At 44.6% G+C, this 20022-nt stretch overlaps 1 protein-coding gene across 1 annotated transcript in view; it reads left to right on the forward strand.

Annotated features, from left to right (window-relative positions):
* Nucleotides 1-20022, forward strand: part of PRKDC (protein kinase, DNA-activated, catalytic subunit) — a 3158350-nt gene that overhangs the window by 1514248 nt on the left and 1624080 nt on the right. The window contains exons 56-58 of the mRNA XM_078687323.1: nucleotides 4537-4635; nucleotides 5926-6136; nucleotides 6219-6408. Coding sequence (XP_078543449.1) covers nucleotides 4537-4635; nucleotides 5926-6136; nucleotides 6219-6408 — 500 coding nt within the window. The remainder of the gene's footprint in view (nucleotides 1-4536; nucleotides 4636-5925; nucleotides 6137-6218; nucleotides 6409-20022) is intronic.

Genomic DNA, 20022 nt, shown 5'->3' on the forward strand with positions numbered 1-20022 from the left:
TGAGGGTGGTTCCTTAGATTTGTCCTGGACTTCGTCAAGATTCGTGAAGACCTGTCTGAAGACACTTCTGCTGTTGGATACTAGACCTCTGCTGCTGAATCGAGCCAAGACTAAAGACAAGACTGCTCTTAGTGGGAAGACTCCTGCTGCAACTTAGTCTCTGTGCTCTTCCAAGTTTATGCAACTTTGTAGCTGTGCATCCTCCGAGTCAGCAAGGACTTTTCATGCTCCATACAGGAAGGAGTCTCCCTTGAAATGATGAAGTCACTTCTCTGCATCCGCAGGCACCTCAACATCGATGACCGGTTTGATCCTGCTGTCCTACAGACATCTCTCTGCTTGGCAGCACAGGTAGTGGTTTGTTGGTTCCCCAGAGTCCTGACCAGTCTTCCCTGCAACTTGGGAGACTGTAATCCCTCTCCAGCCGACCTGAACCGCCTTCCTGTGCCTCGCGTCTGCCTGCCATTGCTTGTTGACACTCCTCACTGAAGATCTTTGAGCTCCAAGCAGTCTGCCTCAAGCATTGCACACCTCTAAGAACAACATCCTGCCTGCACCCTCTGCACAGCGGGCCTCCCTCTTCTGTTGGCTGCTGAGGCTTCCCTGCGACTCCCTGTGCCTGCTACCAGCCGGTCTTCGAGGGGGCTCCATCGATTCCTGCTGGCTTAACTGCGTGCTGAGGGCTGGCCCTGACTTAACCTTGCTGGGTTAGTCCCACAGACAATGCTGGTCTGCACTCAAGCATCTTTTTTCTTCAAACCGACTGTTACAGTTGCTAAGGCTTGTTGGTGGTTCCTGCCAGCCACTGACCTTCCTGCAGTCTTCAACCAACGTGGGATAGCTCATGGACAGCTCCTGCATTGTTGCCTGGGCACCACAGCTGCTTCATCAACACAGTTGTGCTACAGCAAGTACCTTCAACAAGGGGTGGCATTGTCCTCCTGCTCCTCCTGGACACCTCTGGGCGATTTGGACTCTGTCCCCTCTGCTTTCAGGTATGTCTTATCCAGAATCCACGTTTGGGTTCCACCGTCCTGATCCACGAGTTGCTGTAGCTGCCCGGACTTCCAAGATCCTCCAATGGCTTCAACGGGCAGTTCAGACACCATTTCGCGCCTATGCACCCGGACTCCATGGTGTAGTTATCCTGGGTATCCATGGGTGGAGTGGCTCTCCAACCTTCCTTGATCCTACTCGTTTTCCTCTGGGTCCTTTTGGAAGGGTTCTGAAACAAGAAAATACCAATCACGACTTGACCTGTGTTATCCTATGGGCGTTTGACCCGTTTTAACCACTCTGCACCCAGGCGCCTTGGGGTCCCTAGCTACTCACCTCTGGTGGTTCCGTGCTACCCCAGGGCTTCTCCATCCTTGGGTATCAGTCTTGTTTTGAAACTTACTTCACATACCACTTTCTTAGTATATGGTTTGCCCCACCCCCATAGGGGCCCAAGTGTTTTTCTATGCTACTTACCTATTTGTGAAGTATTTCTTGTTTGTATTTCATATCTCCGGGTAGGAGGTATACCAAGTTAGTTATTCGTGTTGGTATAATAAATACTGAAGTATTTATATAAACACTTGTGTGTTTCTTTCATGGGTGAAGGTTTACTGACTGGCTATTGTGATAAATGCAGCCTCTTTACACCCTCCTGGATAAGCCTTAGTTGCTCTTGATAGCTACCCCTTGGGAGCTTTGTTATCAGGGACCTAAACACTGTCACTAAGGGTTGCCTGGACTCTGTGCACATTGCCTCACCATAGGTGAACACTATATACTGAGCCAGCCTGACACAGCCCCTTCGGGAGAATCTTCTGTTGCAGCAGCAGAGAAGGGTCATCCACCCAAATCTGTCAACTCTCCACCTCCTTGCGTGGAGATTGAGTGGTGACAGTTGATAACTTTACAGACTTCGAAAGGAAGGTCAAAAGCGATCTTGGTGGGCAAACGTCCCTCCACCAAAAAGGAATACGCCTGTCATTGGCAAAGATTTGTAAGCTATTGTATAGAAACATCTATTGACCCTCTTGCTGCCTCTCTTTCTGACATTTTTACGTACTTTCTCACCCTTGCCCAGCAGGGTTCTTCTCTGAGCACACTCAAGGGTCCTCTCTAAGCTCTGTCTGCTTTCCTGACCACCTCTCTTCATTTAAGTCTCCTATTCTACATAGGTTTCTGAAAGGGCTTGTACATGTTTCCGCCTTCGCCCTTCATCATACCTCAGTAGGATCTGAACCTGGTTCTCACTTACCTCATGTGTGTTCTCTTTGAGCCACTACACATTTGTCCTTTCTGGATTTTTACCCTCAAGACAGCTTATCTAGTGGCAATAGCATCTGCCCAGAGGGTTAGTGAGCTGCAGGCTTTATCATCTAAGACTCTCTTTTTTATGGTATTCCTGGACAAGGTGATGCTTCATACCCGGGCCTCTTTTCTACCTAAAGTGGTGACCCCATTCCATTTGGGACAATGTCACCCTACCCACCTTTTATACTCCTCCACATCCCTATAAAGAGGAGGACCGTCTCCACTGCCTGGACCCAAGAAGAGCGTTGTCGTTCTACCTACCGTAACTGCACAAAATCTTTCCATGTGGACGACCAACTCTTCTTCGGCTATGTATGAGCTAAAAAATGTCGGGCAGTACAAAAATTGACCATTTTGCGCTGGGACGTTCTATGTATCGTGGTAATCTGTGCCCTGGCTACAAAGCAGCCTCTTGAGGACTTACAAGCCCATTTCACCGGAAGAAAAGCTGCAACCACGGCATTAGGTCATGGGGTTCCAGTCCTGGACATCTGCCAGGCAGCAAGATGAGCATCCCTGCACATGTTTGCCAAAAACTACTGCCTGATCAGTAAGGTCCAAAGAGACGGGCATTTTGTGCGTTCGGTCCTGACATCTTAGGATAGTCAATTTGTCTGCAGCCCACCTCCAGGTGGCTTGGGTATCTATTCAAAGGTAAGGAATCTGCAGCTAGAAGCCTCTATCAGATGAACAAGTTATTTGCCTTCAGTAACGCATTCTCTGATAGAAACAATAGCTGTAGATTATCCACAGACCCACCCATGCCTCCCAAGTCTGAAGACACATTTTTAGGCCTAGGTTTGCTCCCCTTTCAGGGCCATACTTTGGACACACACCAGTCAGTTAAGTTCATGTGGTCCTGGCATGAAAATACATGAAAAGTAACTGACGTCTACATGCCTGGGTGGAACCTGTATAGGTGACCTCGATGTCACTTCCGGTGCCAACTCCACCATATGGAACCGAACAAAGCCACCCGATGGCACCCAGGGGTACCGTTCACGCGATATTTTGCTGATCCAATATGACGCCTGGGAAATTCAGAGGTAAAGCATCTGCAGCTAGATATTGTCTTTGCCATATAATGCGTTACCGAAGGTGAGTAACTTGTTCTTCAGTTCCTCTTTGCCTCCCTCAATGAGGAGCAGGAAAAATCTCAGGAACTAATATCAATGCACCTGTTGATGCTTACTACGCTTCATTCATATTACATCCAGATGCAGAGTTGTGGCTGGAGCCATGTGGCACCACCTGCCAGCACTAGAGTCGTTCCTGGGAAAATATTTGTCTGAAGCTTCAAAGGAGTTTTTATAAGGCAGGGCAAGATTATATATTGACCAGGAAGATTGTTAATTAGTGTAAGTAACCCTTTCTTTTGGTGGGAGGATCTTGATCCTCAGAGTTTGGTCTCGATTAGTTGGAAATTGCAAACCATATATTGTATTTAACGTGAGCATCCAGTGTTTTAATTTCATGTAATTTTTTTGTTTTGCTTTTTATTAATTAGCTTTTTTTGTCATACCTTATATAGAAAATATGTCGAACTATCTGTGATACCAGCTTACATGCACACGCACACAGATATCAAAATATATGTATGTGTGTATATAAGGCGGTATAATTAAATATTTTACTTTTACAATAAATACATCTGGCAGGATATTTATCCTTATCGTTGCAGCAGTGATTGTGTTGTACTGCAGCTGATCTGAACCTTCACGCCACCTCCTTCGAGTTAGGTCTTGACTACTCAGCATGCTATTGAAAGAGTTGAGGTGACTCAAAATCTCATAATTTGACCTCAATTGGTCTGGCAAAAAGAGGATCTCCTAGACCAAGTGTGTGCTTGGTGATGCCTTGGTGCACAGTCCATCTTTTTTGATGTGAGGGGGCATTAGTCGGGGGGGTAATCGCATAGCTTGTTTCCTTGCACATTATGTCCGTGCATTGTACTGTTGTAGTCCTCTCAATTGATTTTTAAATGGGAAGCATTAATGTTGAAATGGAAACACTTTTGTGTACAAGAATCAGCTGTTAAATGGCATGTAGTACCATGCCCCTATGTGTTGATGTGTGTCTAAGTTATTTAGAAATACTATTCACCACTTATGACTTATTTGAGCCATCCTCCTAGATTTCATCTTCAAAAATGTTCACGATTTCTAATTAATTTTCCTCTCTAATAACATACTAGAAATGAGTAACAGTATCTGCATGCTTTTTCTCAAGGGATCCAGAAAGCCAAATGGACAGCCAGTCTCAAGAAGTGTTTAACCTGACAAAAGAGTCACTACTTCAGGGACTGACAGATGAAGATGCTGAACTTCAGTATGTATTTATAGTGTTCCTATTTACAGTATATTCTAGATACCTGCATTGGCAATACTGTTTTCTCACCAATTTTATAATGTTCTGGGCTTTGCAAAGAATCAGTATAATAAAAAAGTAAATAAGAGCATCAGATTCTTGTACTAAAAAAATGAATATGTTTTAATTTGCATTCTGTGTTAATGCCATGTTGAATGCCACTGTGCAAGACAAAAAAATCCTATGCCAACATCTCCAAATGTTGATTGGGTAGTCACTGATACTTGGCACCATAAATTACCCTAAAAGAAGAGGCTTTGAAAGACATTAAATAGCTCATTTCAGTTTTTGGTATGTACTGGAGGTTTTGAAACCCATTTTCAAATCCTGTTTTCACAATGAACAGTCACATTATTATTATTGCTGTTCGTTTCCACTGGACTAACAATCTTCGCTTTAACTTCAGACTCCTTTTACACAGGCTTCACGCGTGATATATGTAGTAGATATGTTTACAAAGTGTTTTGTTCTTTGATAAACATCTGTGAAAATAAAAAATGATGATGATAGCCATGATGTTCAACTAGATTGACAGATGAGCAAGTTTCAATATTGATGCCAGAGTTTGCTAAAATTCCAAGATCAGCTGGAGTTGGCACCAAAAATCTAAAGCCAGCGTCTAAAATAGAACAGAAACTCTACATGTGACAATCTGAGAGTGGATAAGGACTTTCACTAAAGCTGCACCGGTATGAGGGGAGAAGATAAGAGCCCTCAAAATTCAGGTTGGATGCAAAGAGAGAGGTGAGTAGCATACAACAATATTAGCCCCCCAAACATGGGCAAGGGACAGGCATTTTGAGGCATGGCGAAGGAGGGAAGCCTGCAGGGCATGAAAACATGCTGCCTTCATCCAACAATGTTTGACATGGCTGCTCTAAAAGATGATGTGGAAACATGAGGTGCTTAATTTAGATAAAATACATTTTCAGTTTTAACTACTGGGCCACAATATACCAACCCTCCATTCTACACAGTTCCTTGTTTCTTATAATTTATTTGTACCACAAATGTAGTAGCATAATCAGATGTCAAGAAAGTATTGTGCTGCCTTTGCTAAAAATTCCTATATATTTAGTGCACCCTTTACTGAGGTTCTACAAAGTGAGATTCTAAAGAAAAAAACTAGCTTATTTTGAATTCTATTGCTAATTGCAAATATTTACGTTTCCATTCGCCCCAAACCTAAAATAGTCTTAAAGTAGTCAGATTTTAAAAAATTAATTTCATTTCTTATTGTCTTTGTTACAGGTTGATTGTCAGAAATTTCTGGAGTGATGAAACTAGGCTACCAACTGGCACCTTTGATCGTATGTTGGCTTTGCTAAGCTCATTGTACTCTCCCAAAATAGAAACTAGCTACCTGAGTTTAGCCACAAATCTGCTACTTGAAATGACCAGCAGGAGCCCTGATTACGTTCGGCAAATGTTTGAGCATCCTTTGTCAGAATGTAGATTTCAGGTAAGCAATGAACCAGAGATACTTCTGAATGTAAAAAGAGCCCAATCAACCACTTTAAAATCATTATTCTTTTCATTTTAAGGACTATGTGATAGATTCAAACTGGCATTATCGCAGTACTGTTCTCACACCAATGTTCGTGGAGACCCAGGCTTCACAAAGTGGCAGCCGGCACAGAACACAAGGTGGATCGCTTACAGCTCAAGGTTCACTAGGAGGCCAACTGAGGGCCACACAGCTGCAATATGAATTCACTCCTACCCAAAATGTTGGTGAGTTCATATTTAATTGGCCCATATGTTAAATGTTTCTCATCTTTTATACCCGCTAAAAAGTATACTATTTATTTTAAATGTCCCATCACCAAATGGGAGCTTTCAGAAAAGTTTGCTTATTTTTGTCGACCCCGTTGAGGCATGGAGAGGGTTGTCCCAGAGATACAAAAAGTGGTGGACTTTTGGGATTAGAAACAAAATGTTTTTGTTCCACCTCCCATCCCCCATTTGTGACTTTGTAGTAGTGTGTCTCTTTAAAGAACTACAGTGGAATTTTGTCATTTCCTAAGTGCTCTTTTATGTGTCTTGGTTCCTTGTTTATTCTGTTCCCTTGTATTCTGGTTTTCAGCAGTCTTTTCTCTGGTTAGGGATTATCTTTCAGAATTGTTGTGTTGTTGGTATGTGTTAAGCATCTTTATCACTTACATCATGCCATCTCCAATTGTAATCAGTTTTCCATAGGCTGGAAAATAACTCATTTTGTGTATGGCAGCACTGCCAGGTGAGGTGATATGTTGGTTACAGTCAAACTTAGTTCATTGTATGAATTGTGGGTTGTTAGCTCCCTAAACATTTAGAACACAGGTCACTTAGTTGACGTATCAGGAACCAAGTTGAGTATATAATAAAAAATAAATAGTGGCGCTTTGGTCTCATTTCCAGATTCTTAATTTACAAATTGTCAACAGGCATTGTGTCATCACAGTTATGAAAATGTCAGTAGAACAATGACACATTTATATATAATAATTTTCCATTAGAAAAATACAGAAATAAAGTGCTTTGTAATGATCCCACTGTGCCAAGTAGAAAGAAGTTTCACACAATATGTATACAAAGGGTAAGCAAATGACAACGTATTGCTTTGGGGACCAATTGCTTGGTATAGTCTCAAAACGCCTGAATCCTATAAATTTTCCTTGTCGGAGAACCAACCTGTGTGCCTTCCGGCGTTTTTCTTTTTACAAGATCGGCCTGCTCTTTTCAAATTGCCTGTTGTGATCCATTTAATGACAGGCCTAACTCGTGTTTCCTCTTAAATCCTTTACCATGTCCCAATTGGGACCTTAATTTGGTCCACCCATTTATTATGTGTACACCATTTAAGCCCATGCATAGTTGCTCCTTGGGTTCTAGCAATCAAAACAGTCAGTACATCCTCCCCACACTACTATCGTCACACACAAATTGGTACTAAGGACTTAAGCTGCCTTCCTTCTAAAGAGGGAATCGCCCTTTCATGTTGAACAGTCAATAACATTAACTTGAAAGGGAAGGAGAGGCTAGACCCCGAAAGATTCTTGTGTTTTTACATTGAGTACGTGAGAGAACACCGTGTGAATGACAAACTCTGTTCGCTGCTGACAAGGAAGTTATTAAAGCGATACATGTTCATGTGGATTGTCCTCTGCATAAAAATATGCTACTCAGTGACCAAGAATGAATGGCCAAGGCTGCTACGACAGTGCTGGTGGATACCTGTTCTGGACATCTTTCAGGCTGTGACTTAGGCATTGGTGCCTACATTCACTAAGCACTGCTCCCTTGACAGCCAGTTCAGGGGAGACGGCCATTTCACCCGTTCTGTCCTGCACAATGTTTTTATTGTAGTCCAATCCTAAGATATTCTACCTTGTGGGAGATACAGCTTTGTTACCTATCCTAATGGTGAGGAATTTGTAGTTGGAAGTATAACTAAATAGGAAAAATACGTTATTTCCCTTCAGCAATGCTCTTTTCGGTGGATACTCTCTATTACCTCAGATAATTCACTGTTCATGCACCTTACCAGCCTGTGAAGTGGAGATCAGCTCATCGTAAAAACATAAAGAAAAGATCCAAGTTAGTTATCAACAATTTGTTACACCTTATCCTGGTCTGAGGACTCAGATGAAGAAATTAAGAAACTGACATCAGTGCGCAGGGGTAGTATCTATATGTGATTCCGCTTCATCACTTCAGAGCAGTTAAAGGTCTCTATGGAGCCACACAGTGCCACCTCGCAGCACGCGGGAGTCATTGGTAAAAAAATCTCCAGATCCTGTTTGACTTCTAGGTATATTTTTATTTTTTTATTTTTTGTAATTCTTTTATTATGATCAGTATCAACATGGCATAAATCTTCCAGATGGTGTACATACACATTGTAAATCAGCAAAGCACTTCCCCAATACATTACTACATTGGGAGTCAGTCCAACATATTCGTAAACAGTACCCCTCATGTTATTCACGCCTCTCTCCCTAGTGTTCCTCGTCCGTACTCTCATCTGCCTGTTCTTGTGGTGGTTCACAGATATCTCCCCTGAATTTATTCCACGCCCCCCAGATCTTGCTCCATTTCTGGGGACAGCCGCGATTAATGAACACCGTTCTCTCGGTTACCATGGCCGTATCCATGTCTTTACACTATGCGGCGAGTGACGATATTTCTGCTGCCCCCCATTTTTGTGCAATGTTGCGTTTAGCAACCATTATCTCCAGCGTGGCCCAGTCTTGTGCTGGACGAGTAAGGTCATTTGCCTCCCATACATTTAACCACTTGGATGCTATGGCATGTCCAACTCTTCCATGTAATTTCCATTGAAATGAATGGGCACTCCATGACGAGTTACCCTTGTCATTAGCATCCAAGTGGACCACTTGGATGCTAATGACAAGGGTAACTCGTCATGGAGTGCCCATTCATTTCAATGGAAATTACATGGAAGAGTTGGACATGCCATAGCATCCAAGTGGTTAAATGTATGGGAGCCTAACAAACATCTCTTGGGCTCTGGTACCAACAACACTTCCTCTGTTTGCGATATTGTTCTCAACACTTTTTTCCAATAGTCCCTAATCTTCTTGCATTGCCATATGGTGTGATAAAAAGTACCCTCCTTCCCACAGCGCCTCAGGCAGTATGGGTGCGATGTTTTACCTATCTTATACAGGGTGAGTCTGGTGTAGTAGGTTTGATGCAAAATTTTAAGCTGTACCAGTCTGAGTCGTGAGGGTATACCCACCTCCCGCGGTGAGGCCAATGTCTCCTGCCACTCTGTGTCGTCAAGGTCACCTACATCGCAAGACCATTTGTCCCTAAGTGGTATCGTGGGGTCCGGCAGGTTGTTAACTAACTGTCGGTAAGTGAATGATGTAGCCTGCTTATGCATTTGGTCTGCAACAACCTGTCCTCGAGAGGTGAAGCTTCTGGGACTTCGGTACCAGGCGGTAGTGCTGCTGTCAGTGCATGTTTTATGTGTGTGTATCGAAAGATTTCAGAGGGTGCCAGTTCATATTGTTGCTGGAGGCGCTCAAATGTAATTACTTCCCACTTATGCCACATGTCACCTACCGTGGATATGCCTATGGCGTCCCATTGATCAAAGCCTTTACTATTCCTGAGCCTTCTCATCTGTTTCGTGTCCCAAAGAGGAGTGAGTTGGGTTATAACCCCTTGCCAGCCCCATTTAACCTGTGCAGCGTGCCGTATGGTGACTGTATGTATTGTGGGTCCTATTAATGCAGGGGCTTGCTTTTTATTGTAAAGGGCAGACAGCATACTTCCTGTTCTCAATACAAATCTGCCTGCTTTAAATGCAGGGTCTGTTTGAGGGGCATGTATCCACTGGTTAACCACCTTTAACTGCGCCGCCCAATAATATATTTGTATGTTCTGGAGCGCTATCTCACCATCATACCATCCTCTAACCAACTTGGCCTGTGCTATGCGCCGGTTTGTTTCCCCACAGCAGGCAGGAAACCTGGGCCGCTATCGCTTTAAAGTAGCTTGGTGGTACCGGAAGTGGCGCATTTTCCAGCGCATACAGAAATCGAGGAAGCGCCATCATTTTAAAAAGCAATGCCTTTCCCAGCAGAGTTAGCGGTAACATCCCCCAGTGTATTGCATCCCGTTTTAGGCTCTCTCGCGGGGGCAGCAGGTTTCTTTTGAAGAAGTCATCCAGGTTGGCTGTGATATAAATACCTAAATAATTAAATGCGTCGTCCGCGATCTGGAGCGGGCAATCTCTAGGAAGTTGTGGTGGAGGGCCATGTAGTATATACAAGACAGATTTGGCCCTGTTTATAGTGTATCCCGACGCCCGTCCGATGAGCTCGCATATATTTAGGAGGACCAGTATGGAGCGCCTGGGAGAGGCCATATATAACAAAACGTTGTCCGCATACAGGGCGATGCGGTCTGCCCATCCTTCCGCCCATCTGATTCCTTGTATCATTGGCTCCCACCCAATCCACGGCTCTAGCACCGGGGCAAAAAGCAATGGCGACAGGGAACAGCCTTGGCGTGTGCCCCGTGCCAGTGTAAAGTAATCGGAAATGTGCCCATTAGCCGTAACATGTGCTACTGGTTTAGTGTATAGAAGACGGGCCCATGCGCAGAATTTAGGGCCGAAGCCCAAGTGATTAAGAACAGCGAACAAGAAGGGCCACTCAACCATATCAACTTCTAGGAATATTTTAAAGGTGAGATATTTGCAGTTCGATAAGTAAAGAGCATTACAAAAGGAATGTAACGTTTTTGTCTCATGGGTCTATAAGATTAGTTTCGAACTAGAACTTTCGGGGTACTGAAAATAGGTGGTTTAGTGGTAAGGTAGGACCAGGACTGAATGTAGAGTCCCCACTAATCTACTGTAACATAGGAAGTATCTTTTGCTGACTCCATAATCTCTTGCCAGGCCATGGAAACTCATTAAGATCACCTAATGTCAGAATACCATACTCACTCCACTCAACTAGATCCTCATCTGTGAGAAAGTGCCATCTTTCTTGCATTGGTATGCCCCTACTTTTTTCTGAACTGCTGATGTACTTTGACTAGGTGTGCCCTGTGCTCCTGCCAACCAGGTACCCAGGGCCTGTGTTCCTTCCCTAAAACTGTATTGAACTTAAAACCCGATTGGCCGTACCTAGTAAATGGTACCCTAGGTACCCAGGGCATGGTGACTAGAGAAGACCCCCTAAGGGCTGCAGCACTTATTGTGCCCACCTTAGGGGCCCTGTACCCTGACACCCACACACTGCCTTTGCAGGCTGAGTGTCTAAGTACAGAACTAAACAGAGAGTCGACATGGCACACATCCCTGTGTGCCATGCCCACAAACCCACTGCCCAGGCATAAATCAGTCACCCCTCTAGCTGGGTGCCCTATGCCAGTGGTGTGGGCACAGGTGCATGAGCCCTGTGCCCCTACAGTACCCAGGGCCATTCCTGGGCACTGTAAGTGCAGTAATGCCATTAAGAGTATATGGTGCTGGGAGGTTATCATTACAAACTCCACAGCACCATAATGGCTACACTGAAGACTGACAAGTTTGATATCAAACTTCTCAGCACATTAAACCCACACTCATACCAGTGTGGGATTTATTGTAAAATGCACCACAGAGGGCATCTTAGAGATGCCCCCTGAAAACAAACCTACAATCCACTACTGGTCTGAGTAGCTGCCCAGGCTGCCACACAGCAGACATGTTGCTGGACCCCTGGGTGGAGAGCCCCTCCCTGTCCTGGGCCTGCAGCAATGCACATCCTAGGCGAGGTGCTAGGTCTCCTCCCCCAGGATGGGCAGGGGGTAGCTTCAAAGGCATGCTGCCTTTGTGAGCTTCTCCAGGCTACTTGCTGTACTCAGCAACTGGCCCCCACCAGTTCTAACCCCCACTCTGGCGGAAAGACTTGCGGGAAACCCTACGTCAGGAAGGGGGTGGGGTGCCAGCCTGTGCCAACCCCGCCCCTCAGGTGGGGGAGGCGAGGTGAAGCACGACCCCTGGCTCCAGCCATCTTGAAGATGGGGAGCCCTGCCCAGTCACAGCTAGGCTCCTGCCACCCTCCCACAGGAGAGGAGCAGGCTAGGGGGTGTACCCACCCCAGGACAGGGAACTATTGGTCCCTGCCCTTGCCCTACCTGTAACGCCCCTAAACTTAGTATTTAGGGGCACCCTGAACCTTCCTTCCTCAGATCCCGATAAGAAAAGAAGAAAGAAGATCAAGAAGAAGAAGATCCGCCGTGCAGCAGCTAACAACAGGACAATACCAACTGACTTGGCCCCAGCCCTACGGGCCTGTCGACCCTGGAACCTGCTCCTGCTTAATCCCGGGGACTCCTGCGGACAGCAACCTTGGGACACCCGGAGGACCTGCCTACCTTGACCCTCTTAAAGACTGGGACTCCCATAAGCAGAAGCTCTGCTTCAACAACCATACGCCTGGTGCCAGCCAGGAAGCACAAGACCAACCCACTCTGCACCCTCCGAGTCTGGCCCGTGCCAGAGTGATCCAAGACCACGAGGACGTCCCCCCGGCGACTGGGACCCGAAGTCCAGTGCCCAAAGACCCTCCTCGACGAACCAGAAGACGCCTGCAGCCTCAGAACCAGGGACCCCTCCAACCGCGACCAGCTGAGGGTAAGATTTCCCGACGCCCAAAGACACCCCTGCACCCGGCGGCTCCCTGTACCTCCCTTTGGGGTACCTACCTCTTCTCCAAGATCCCAACTTACCTCTCGAAGTGGTGGTCGCACCTTAAGAATCACCGTCCCTGAGTCTGCAGCCTTTGTTCCCTTTTTACCTTTCCTATTGAATAACATTGAGCGCCCGACGGCTCAAAAGTACCCTGCACCCACCGAGTGCCTCTAGCTGTGCACCCTGTGTCCTATCCTACTTCCCCCTGCCCTGAGCAAGTGACCAGGAGCCTAGCTCCCACAGCTGCATGGCCTGCTAGCCAACAGCCACCAACCGCAGGCCCCCTGCCTCTCTTTGGATAACATTGGGCCTAACTACCTCTGCACCCGGCTGCTCTTGTGCCGCTGAGGGTGTACCAACTGTACCTACCTGACCCTGGGGGACCCCTGAGTCTATACCCAGAACCATAACTTCACCAGTCGAGTACTCACCTGGAAACCGATAACTCACTTACCTGCCATAGGATAATATTGTCTGGTTTGAATCTTCTAAGTGTGAAGTTTTAAAACTCTAAAATATTCCTATAAAATCAGCCGAATACCAAATTCCGAAGTACTCACCTGTGATCAGGAGAGAAGCCAATACTGTACGTTGTAGCCCAGTACTGAACCGCAAAAGTAATCCTAACCGGGTTTACAAGGAACCTGAATTTTCTTCATAGGAATTCATTGTCTGCTTTTCTGTGAAATTTCTTCTAAGTGTCTACTTTTGAAAACTTGAAATATTCCTTAAAAATCGTACTAATTACTGAAACGTAATTACTAACCTGTCTTAAGTAGAGATCCCAGTACTGGATTACAAAAGTAACGAGAACATACTTTACCTGTAACCTGAATTTTCTCCCATTGGATAACATTGCTAGATTTTCACTGAAAAGTTTCTAAGTGTGAACTTTTAAAATACCTTTTTATTCCTTAAAAATCATTGCAATAACCAAAACGTTTTTACTAAACTGTTTTCAGCTTAGACCCCAAGAGTGAATCTACGATCCAGTCCTGGAATTACAAAAGTAATCTACAAAGTATCAACTGTATTTGTGTAGAAAAACTCATTGAGCTCAATGCTAAATTATGTTTAGAACTGTGTTGCCTCCTGCTACCCCTGTACCTATTGTATTTACCAAGTCATTACCTTTCTGCAAAGTAATTATCTGAGATCACTCATTATTGAGAAAAGTATATTTTTTTACCTGTCGGTTCTAAAAATAAAGCAACTATATCTTTTGATATAAAAACAATTGGCCTGGAGTTCAGTCCTTGAGTGTGTGAAACTTTTTGCTGACTGAGTGTGTACAAGAAATGCTTTGCACTGTCCTCTGGTACTGCCTTACTGCTCGACCAAGCTACCACTTTTGAGAGTAAGGTCAGCCCTAACTTTAACCTCTGTTATACCTCTGGGGTTTGTGGTCTTTATACACACTGTACCTTACTTTGGTTCAGTATATATAGAGCCACTTTCTTACATCATCCGATTCAGCAGTCAGTACTGCTATCAGGACTCAAGGGCAAACATAGCTTCCCAGTGTCTCCTACTTTAGGAATCGTACCCATCAATGGTTGACCACTTGTAGTATTTGTGGGAGCTATGTTCATGTTCATATCTATGTGAGCAGCAGAGCCATTATGTCAATGAGGCTGAATTTACCCGTCACCAGTTGCAATTAACTTACAGAAGGGACTCTGCAATCTTCCTGGTCAGCCACTGCAGCTGTGCTGCAAAATATAGAGCTTGCAATCTGGGGTTCACAGCCCCTCTTCTGAGCATAGTCCTTGGGATGTTTCTTGCCCTTTGTCTGGTGGTGTCCCATATAAGGGTGAATAGCAAAGCATTTAAATTGTTTTAAAAAAATTGATATTCTAAAAGACATTTTGGCAAAATAGTATTAAAGGTGTAACAGCAGGACTACAACCTTCGATAATGCTGTCCAACCCACAGTCAAGATAAGGCGGTATTCCAGGCTCAGTTATTTATCTTGATACATGTATAAATCCTATGGCAGGGAGGTAGATCTGTGGCAGGGAGGGAGATCTGTGTGCCCAAATAGCAAAAGGATCTTGACTCCCATGTGAGAGTTGGTGTCTCTACCAATGAGGGCACTTGGCACTTGGGTGGGTTTGGATAGGGAAGACACACACAACTTAATCTAATTAATCAGCAAACGTACACAATGCTGATCTCTTTTAGCACTATTGCCACTTGACTAAGCCCAATGGCAGCATCTTGCTAGTACACCAGGATGTCCTCTGCATAACGGAAGCAACATGTCTCACTCCCAAAATTGTGATACCACTTTCTTTACGCATTGGGCGTAGTATGTTCCCCTTGTCTTTTTGTCATTAATTATGTCATTAATAAAGTGATTATGAGGCACAGTGGACACTCTCTTGAGTGGTTTCCATTTTAATAGAATAGACATCAAATACTATATGACCACTGCAAACTGTGGCCCTCCTTGAGGTGTAGAACAACGTAATCGATCCCAGAATCTTCTGCCCTATTCCCACCCTTTGCAGCACATTTCATTAATATACTTCCTATTAACTGTATTGAATGTCTTTTCTAGGTCTGCAGCAAGGACCATAGCATTGGGCAGGGGTAGTTACTCTATCAAGAACATGTAACACATTTCAGATTTTTAGTGATGTATTCTTACTAGTGACAACCCCATTTTGATCTGGGTGGACTAGAATTGGTAATAACTTTAAGAAGGCAATTTGGCAAAAGTTTACTAAGGATTTTACTTAGGATTTTATAGTCCGTGTTTAACAATGACAGTGTCCTAAATACTGTTACATCATGTCCTCAGAAAAACAATAAAGAAATAGGTGAATTGCTTGAGTTAATCGCAGCCAGTGATAATTACTGTGCAGTGTAATCCAGTCCCTATTTTTTTTTTTTTACCACCATGTTACCTCAGACAGGAACCAGCCTTATGCAAATCAACCACGGCCCTGCTCCAATAGAAACAGTTCAGTCAGGACAGCTCTGAGCATAGCACAAGCAACCCCAAACCAGTTTCAACCTCTTTGGTCCTCGTCACTAGGATGCAGTTAGAGTCCTATGGCACGGTAAGCACAAGAGCCCAATCTGGGCATATGGCCCATTTAAGTCCATCTTTAGTGGTATATGAGCCATTGGCGACTCTGAGTAGAACCAGTACAAAAGAAAAATGCTCCTGGGCTACTCAAAAGCTAATGTTCCATCTGCGGGATCGACATCCCACCTGTGTCATTAGGTATTCATTATTTCACAATTTAATCTGGGATATTTACCTCCCCAGACTAGTTTGAGCAATATAGGGCACATGTTTTTAAAGAATGCCTTCAGCTGAATTGGATGTTAGCAAATAAGTGCAGTAGGTTTGGTAGGATCAGCATTCTATACCACCTAACTGTTGTTTCATAAAACTTAGCAACCACTAGGCCATAGTTATCCTGAAATACAACCTCAGCGCTGTCCTGAATCCTAACACATCAGGTACTATACCAAATCGTCCTGCAGCTGCTGCAGGGGGAAGTCTAAAACCATATTAAAGTCATAGCAGAGGTTACAGGGAGCAGTGTGGACACTGCAAACGCCATATCTCAGTACTAGAGTTATATTGTGGCTTGGGTTCTTGGTTACACTAATTTGCACCCTGGTGCTGTCATCGGTGTTCTAATGATCTAAATGATTTAGTATTTCTGATGGATACTTTTAACTGTGCATATTTGCAGGCGTCAGACTGTACCGGTAAGGTTTAAACAAAATACTCCTGTGTGACGGTATGTGGTGCCATACAACCCCACATTGACTTATTTCTGTAGTGACAGTGGAGCCACATATAAGCACCACTCCTGCATGTCGACATCCTTTCCTTTCTTTCCCCACCTTTGTATGCGGATCTAGAGCTTGCTCCCAACTTTTTCCCTGTCAATTGCCTATTTTTTTTCCGAAAATTCAGTTTTTTCCCCCGTGTGCAAATATATGTCCCCTCCTATAGAGTTTAAGCTTGTAGGGACTGCAGCAGACCAATGTCTGTAACAGACCCCCACAAGGTGTTACTGTGGTGTTTGGGTTTAGCGCGCAACTCTAAGCCCGTCGAGGAGTGTGTACTTATGAATCCCTAGGCTATTCGGGAACATAATGTGCAGCTGTACATCACAGAACACCAAAATAAGTCACAAAAATCCCACTCTAAGCTAAGGGCATGGACCCGTTCCCACAACAGGTCCTGGTCATAGTCCAAGTTTTCTGGTAGGCTGAAGTTGAAGTGGAAGCACAAGACCGCCAAAGAGGATTTGTCTCAGTCCAGTCACACAGTGCATGAGAAGTCTCAGGGTTGTCAGGTCTGGTTCCCTGTCCCCCAGCAAGGAGCTGATTCTGCAACTGACTTCGATGCACCCCGTGTTTCTGGCATCATTAGTAATGTTAGATCTGATTAAAGTTCTTTAAAGAGGCTATGTTGCAAATCTTTGGCACTCTTCAAACTCCCTCTGGTGCACCCTCGGGCCCCAAGGATCCACAGAGGGCTCTACTCTGGTTGCTGGCAGTGGGTCTTACCTTTCCACAGTGTGACCCTCCTGAACCCTACTTGAATTCTGCTCCAGCACTGGAGCGGACTTCCAGCTCGGCACAAAAGTCCATGCTGGTCCCTTTGACATCGACCTCGACGCTTCCAGAGGAAGACCATACCTCAATAGTGCTGTCTGACTCCAAGCTAATTAGTCTCTTCCCCAACTGAGGTCACATTCTGAATTCATACCAACTTACCCAGTCCAATATGATTCAGACAGAACTATGCCTTTGCCTGAGAACTGCACCCCAGCACTCAAACAGCTTTTTGGTTCCAGCCTTTGGAGATGACAATGGAGTTGAGGGGGATTATTTTATCCCACACTGTGATGATGGCAATTTGTACTGAACTTGTAGGAGGTCAGTGGAATTTAAATATCTTGGGACGCTGTGTTTTTCCCCTGGCCCATCAAAAGATAAGAGTGCCTGCTTTGCCATGGTAATGAAATAGCAGCGGATGCATTAGTTTTACAACTGTCCACTATGGAAACCAAAACTAATGTATTGACCAATGGTTTTTAACCTGGACATCCTGATCTGAACCCTTGCTGCCATTCTATGAAGCCCTGACTGACATCCATATGGGCTCATAGTCTAAGCCTTGCCCTCATCAATTGGTGAACAGTCTGATACCTGGACACTTCTTGACGTAGCACCCTACACCAGAAAGTTTCGCGCTTGAGGCTTTCACCAGTAGGTTGAGCCCTAAGTCATTCCCTACAACTCCCCCAAACAGAGTTAGAACGAATTGCGGCACTCGGGAAACTGATTGTGTTCTTTGGCCAGCCTAGCCTTCCGGTCAGTTCATGCCAGCTGTTTGCTAGAGAGATATTCCCATGCTTCATAGGACATGGCTGGTGAGATATTTGCAGCAGCTTTGAGGCACATCAGGCCAACCTGGCTCAAACCATCAAGAAAAGTCAGGATGCCTGAAAATATATTATCCGCTCTGGGCTGGATACTACTGATTGCTTGGGCAGAGCAGTTTGAACTAATGTGGTTCTTCCTCAGTGCACTTTGATATGATCCACAGGTTTCTCTGGTGACGTACAAGTTTCTTTGATGGATATGCTTTTCAATGGATCTTGCATATTTGACGAGAATTCCTTCTACGTTGGAATGCTTCAAAGAAAGCCAGCCCATGCACCTTCCTTGGGCCTTGCCACCCCCACCAGACAGTACCTTCAACAGTTTCTCCCCTGTTGAGGCTATGCCAGATGGTTGGGATACTGTCAGCTCCAAGGTCCACCGTCCTCACAGCAGGAACCACAGTCCTTTTGTGGATGGGGCAGAGATCTAGTAGATAGCATCCAGGCTTTCAGGGAAAGTGAACTTTACTTTGTCCTTCCTGGCACCCGACCACCCTGTGGAAGGCACCATCAGTCATTTCTGCCGAGGGTGGTAAAATATAACATATGATAGAGATTTCTAGCTGCAGATTCCTAACCATAGAATAATCCTGAGGTTTCAGACTAGATCCAGATGTTTTTGAGCAGTACCTCTGCACCCCAGTACGTGGCGTTATTTGGCTTCACATCGTCTGGACTGATGGTTACGTGCCTGGTACCTATAGAGACGCAAAAAGAGAATGATGTCTGGGGATGGATACACAGCAGTTATTTTAACAAGGGAAGAAATGTATTATTTCTTGTGTGGGAGCCTAGTCCCCAAATGTAACTTGTAAAAAATTTACCCACTCATGAAGTCTTTCTCAATTCTTTCACATGTCTTTTTTAATCTATTTTTTGTTATACATATATATATATAAAAAATTGCCACACAAACAACAAAACATTGTACATACAAAACTCAAAGGTCCAACAAAAAACTCCTATACCTTTCCGTACCCATCCATTTTAACCTGGTTGCAGTAAAATACATATATGTACGCAATCCGAGGGGAGGTAATCCTTTACACACACAGAAATAGAGGGGAACTCCTCCACTGTTTAGACCATATATTGTGTGTGTTGTTGTGAGAAGTGGGCATGGTATATGCTGAAAAATCAATGTGGGAAGGGATCACTTGTCCTGAGTAACCAGGGTTTATTCTCTATTTGTTTCCGGTGCCGATAAAAAACCCTCATTCACGTACCAAGGCTTGAATGGCGTTGTATCTTGATTCTCCACCTTTTTGTTAGCAAAGTGACAGCATCATCAGTTTGATTGTATGCTTCCTGTCTTTCAGAAGGCAGAGATAGCACAAGTCGTGAAGAAACTGCACAGGAGCAGGCACAGCCTTCTCCGCACGCCCGAGGAGGTTCTTAACGAACACTAATAAGGTACTTAAAGGCCTTTTCAAAATCAGGAAAATATATTCCAAGAATTAACCTACAAAAGAAGGTTACCTCCATTTTTCTTTTTTCACTATAGATACTAGGTCCTGAAGAAAGCCAACTTGACCCCTTGCGGGCAACTTGTGGCTGAAACATGTCGACCTTTTTATGGACATTAACTGAACACCCCCTACCCAATCCCTTTTTTTGATCACTAATCACTACTGTACTAACCAGTGGTTTACCTCCGGGTGGAGGAAGCATACAATCAAACCCTATGATGATGCTGTCACGTTGCTAACAAGAAGGCGGAGAATC

The sequence above is a fragment of the Lissotriton helveticus genome, chromosome 4_1 (assembly GCF_964261635.1).
Source record: "Lissotriton helveticus chromosome 4_1, aLisHel1.1, whole genome shotgun sequence".
NCBI lineage: Eukaryota > Metazoa > Chordata > Amphibia > Caudata > Salamandridae > Lissotriton > Lissotriton helveticus.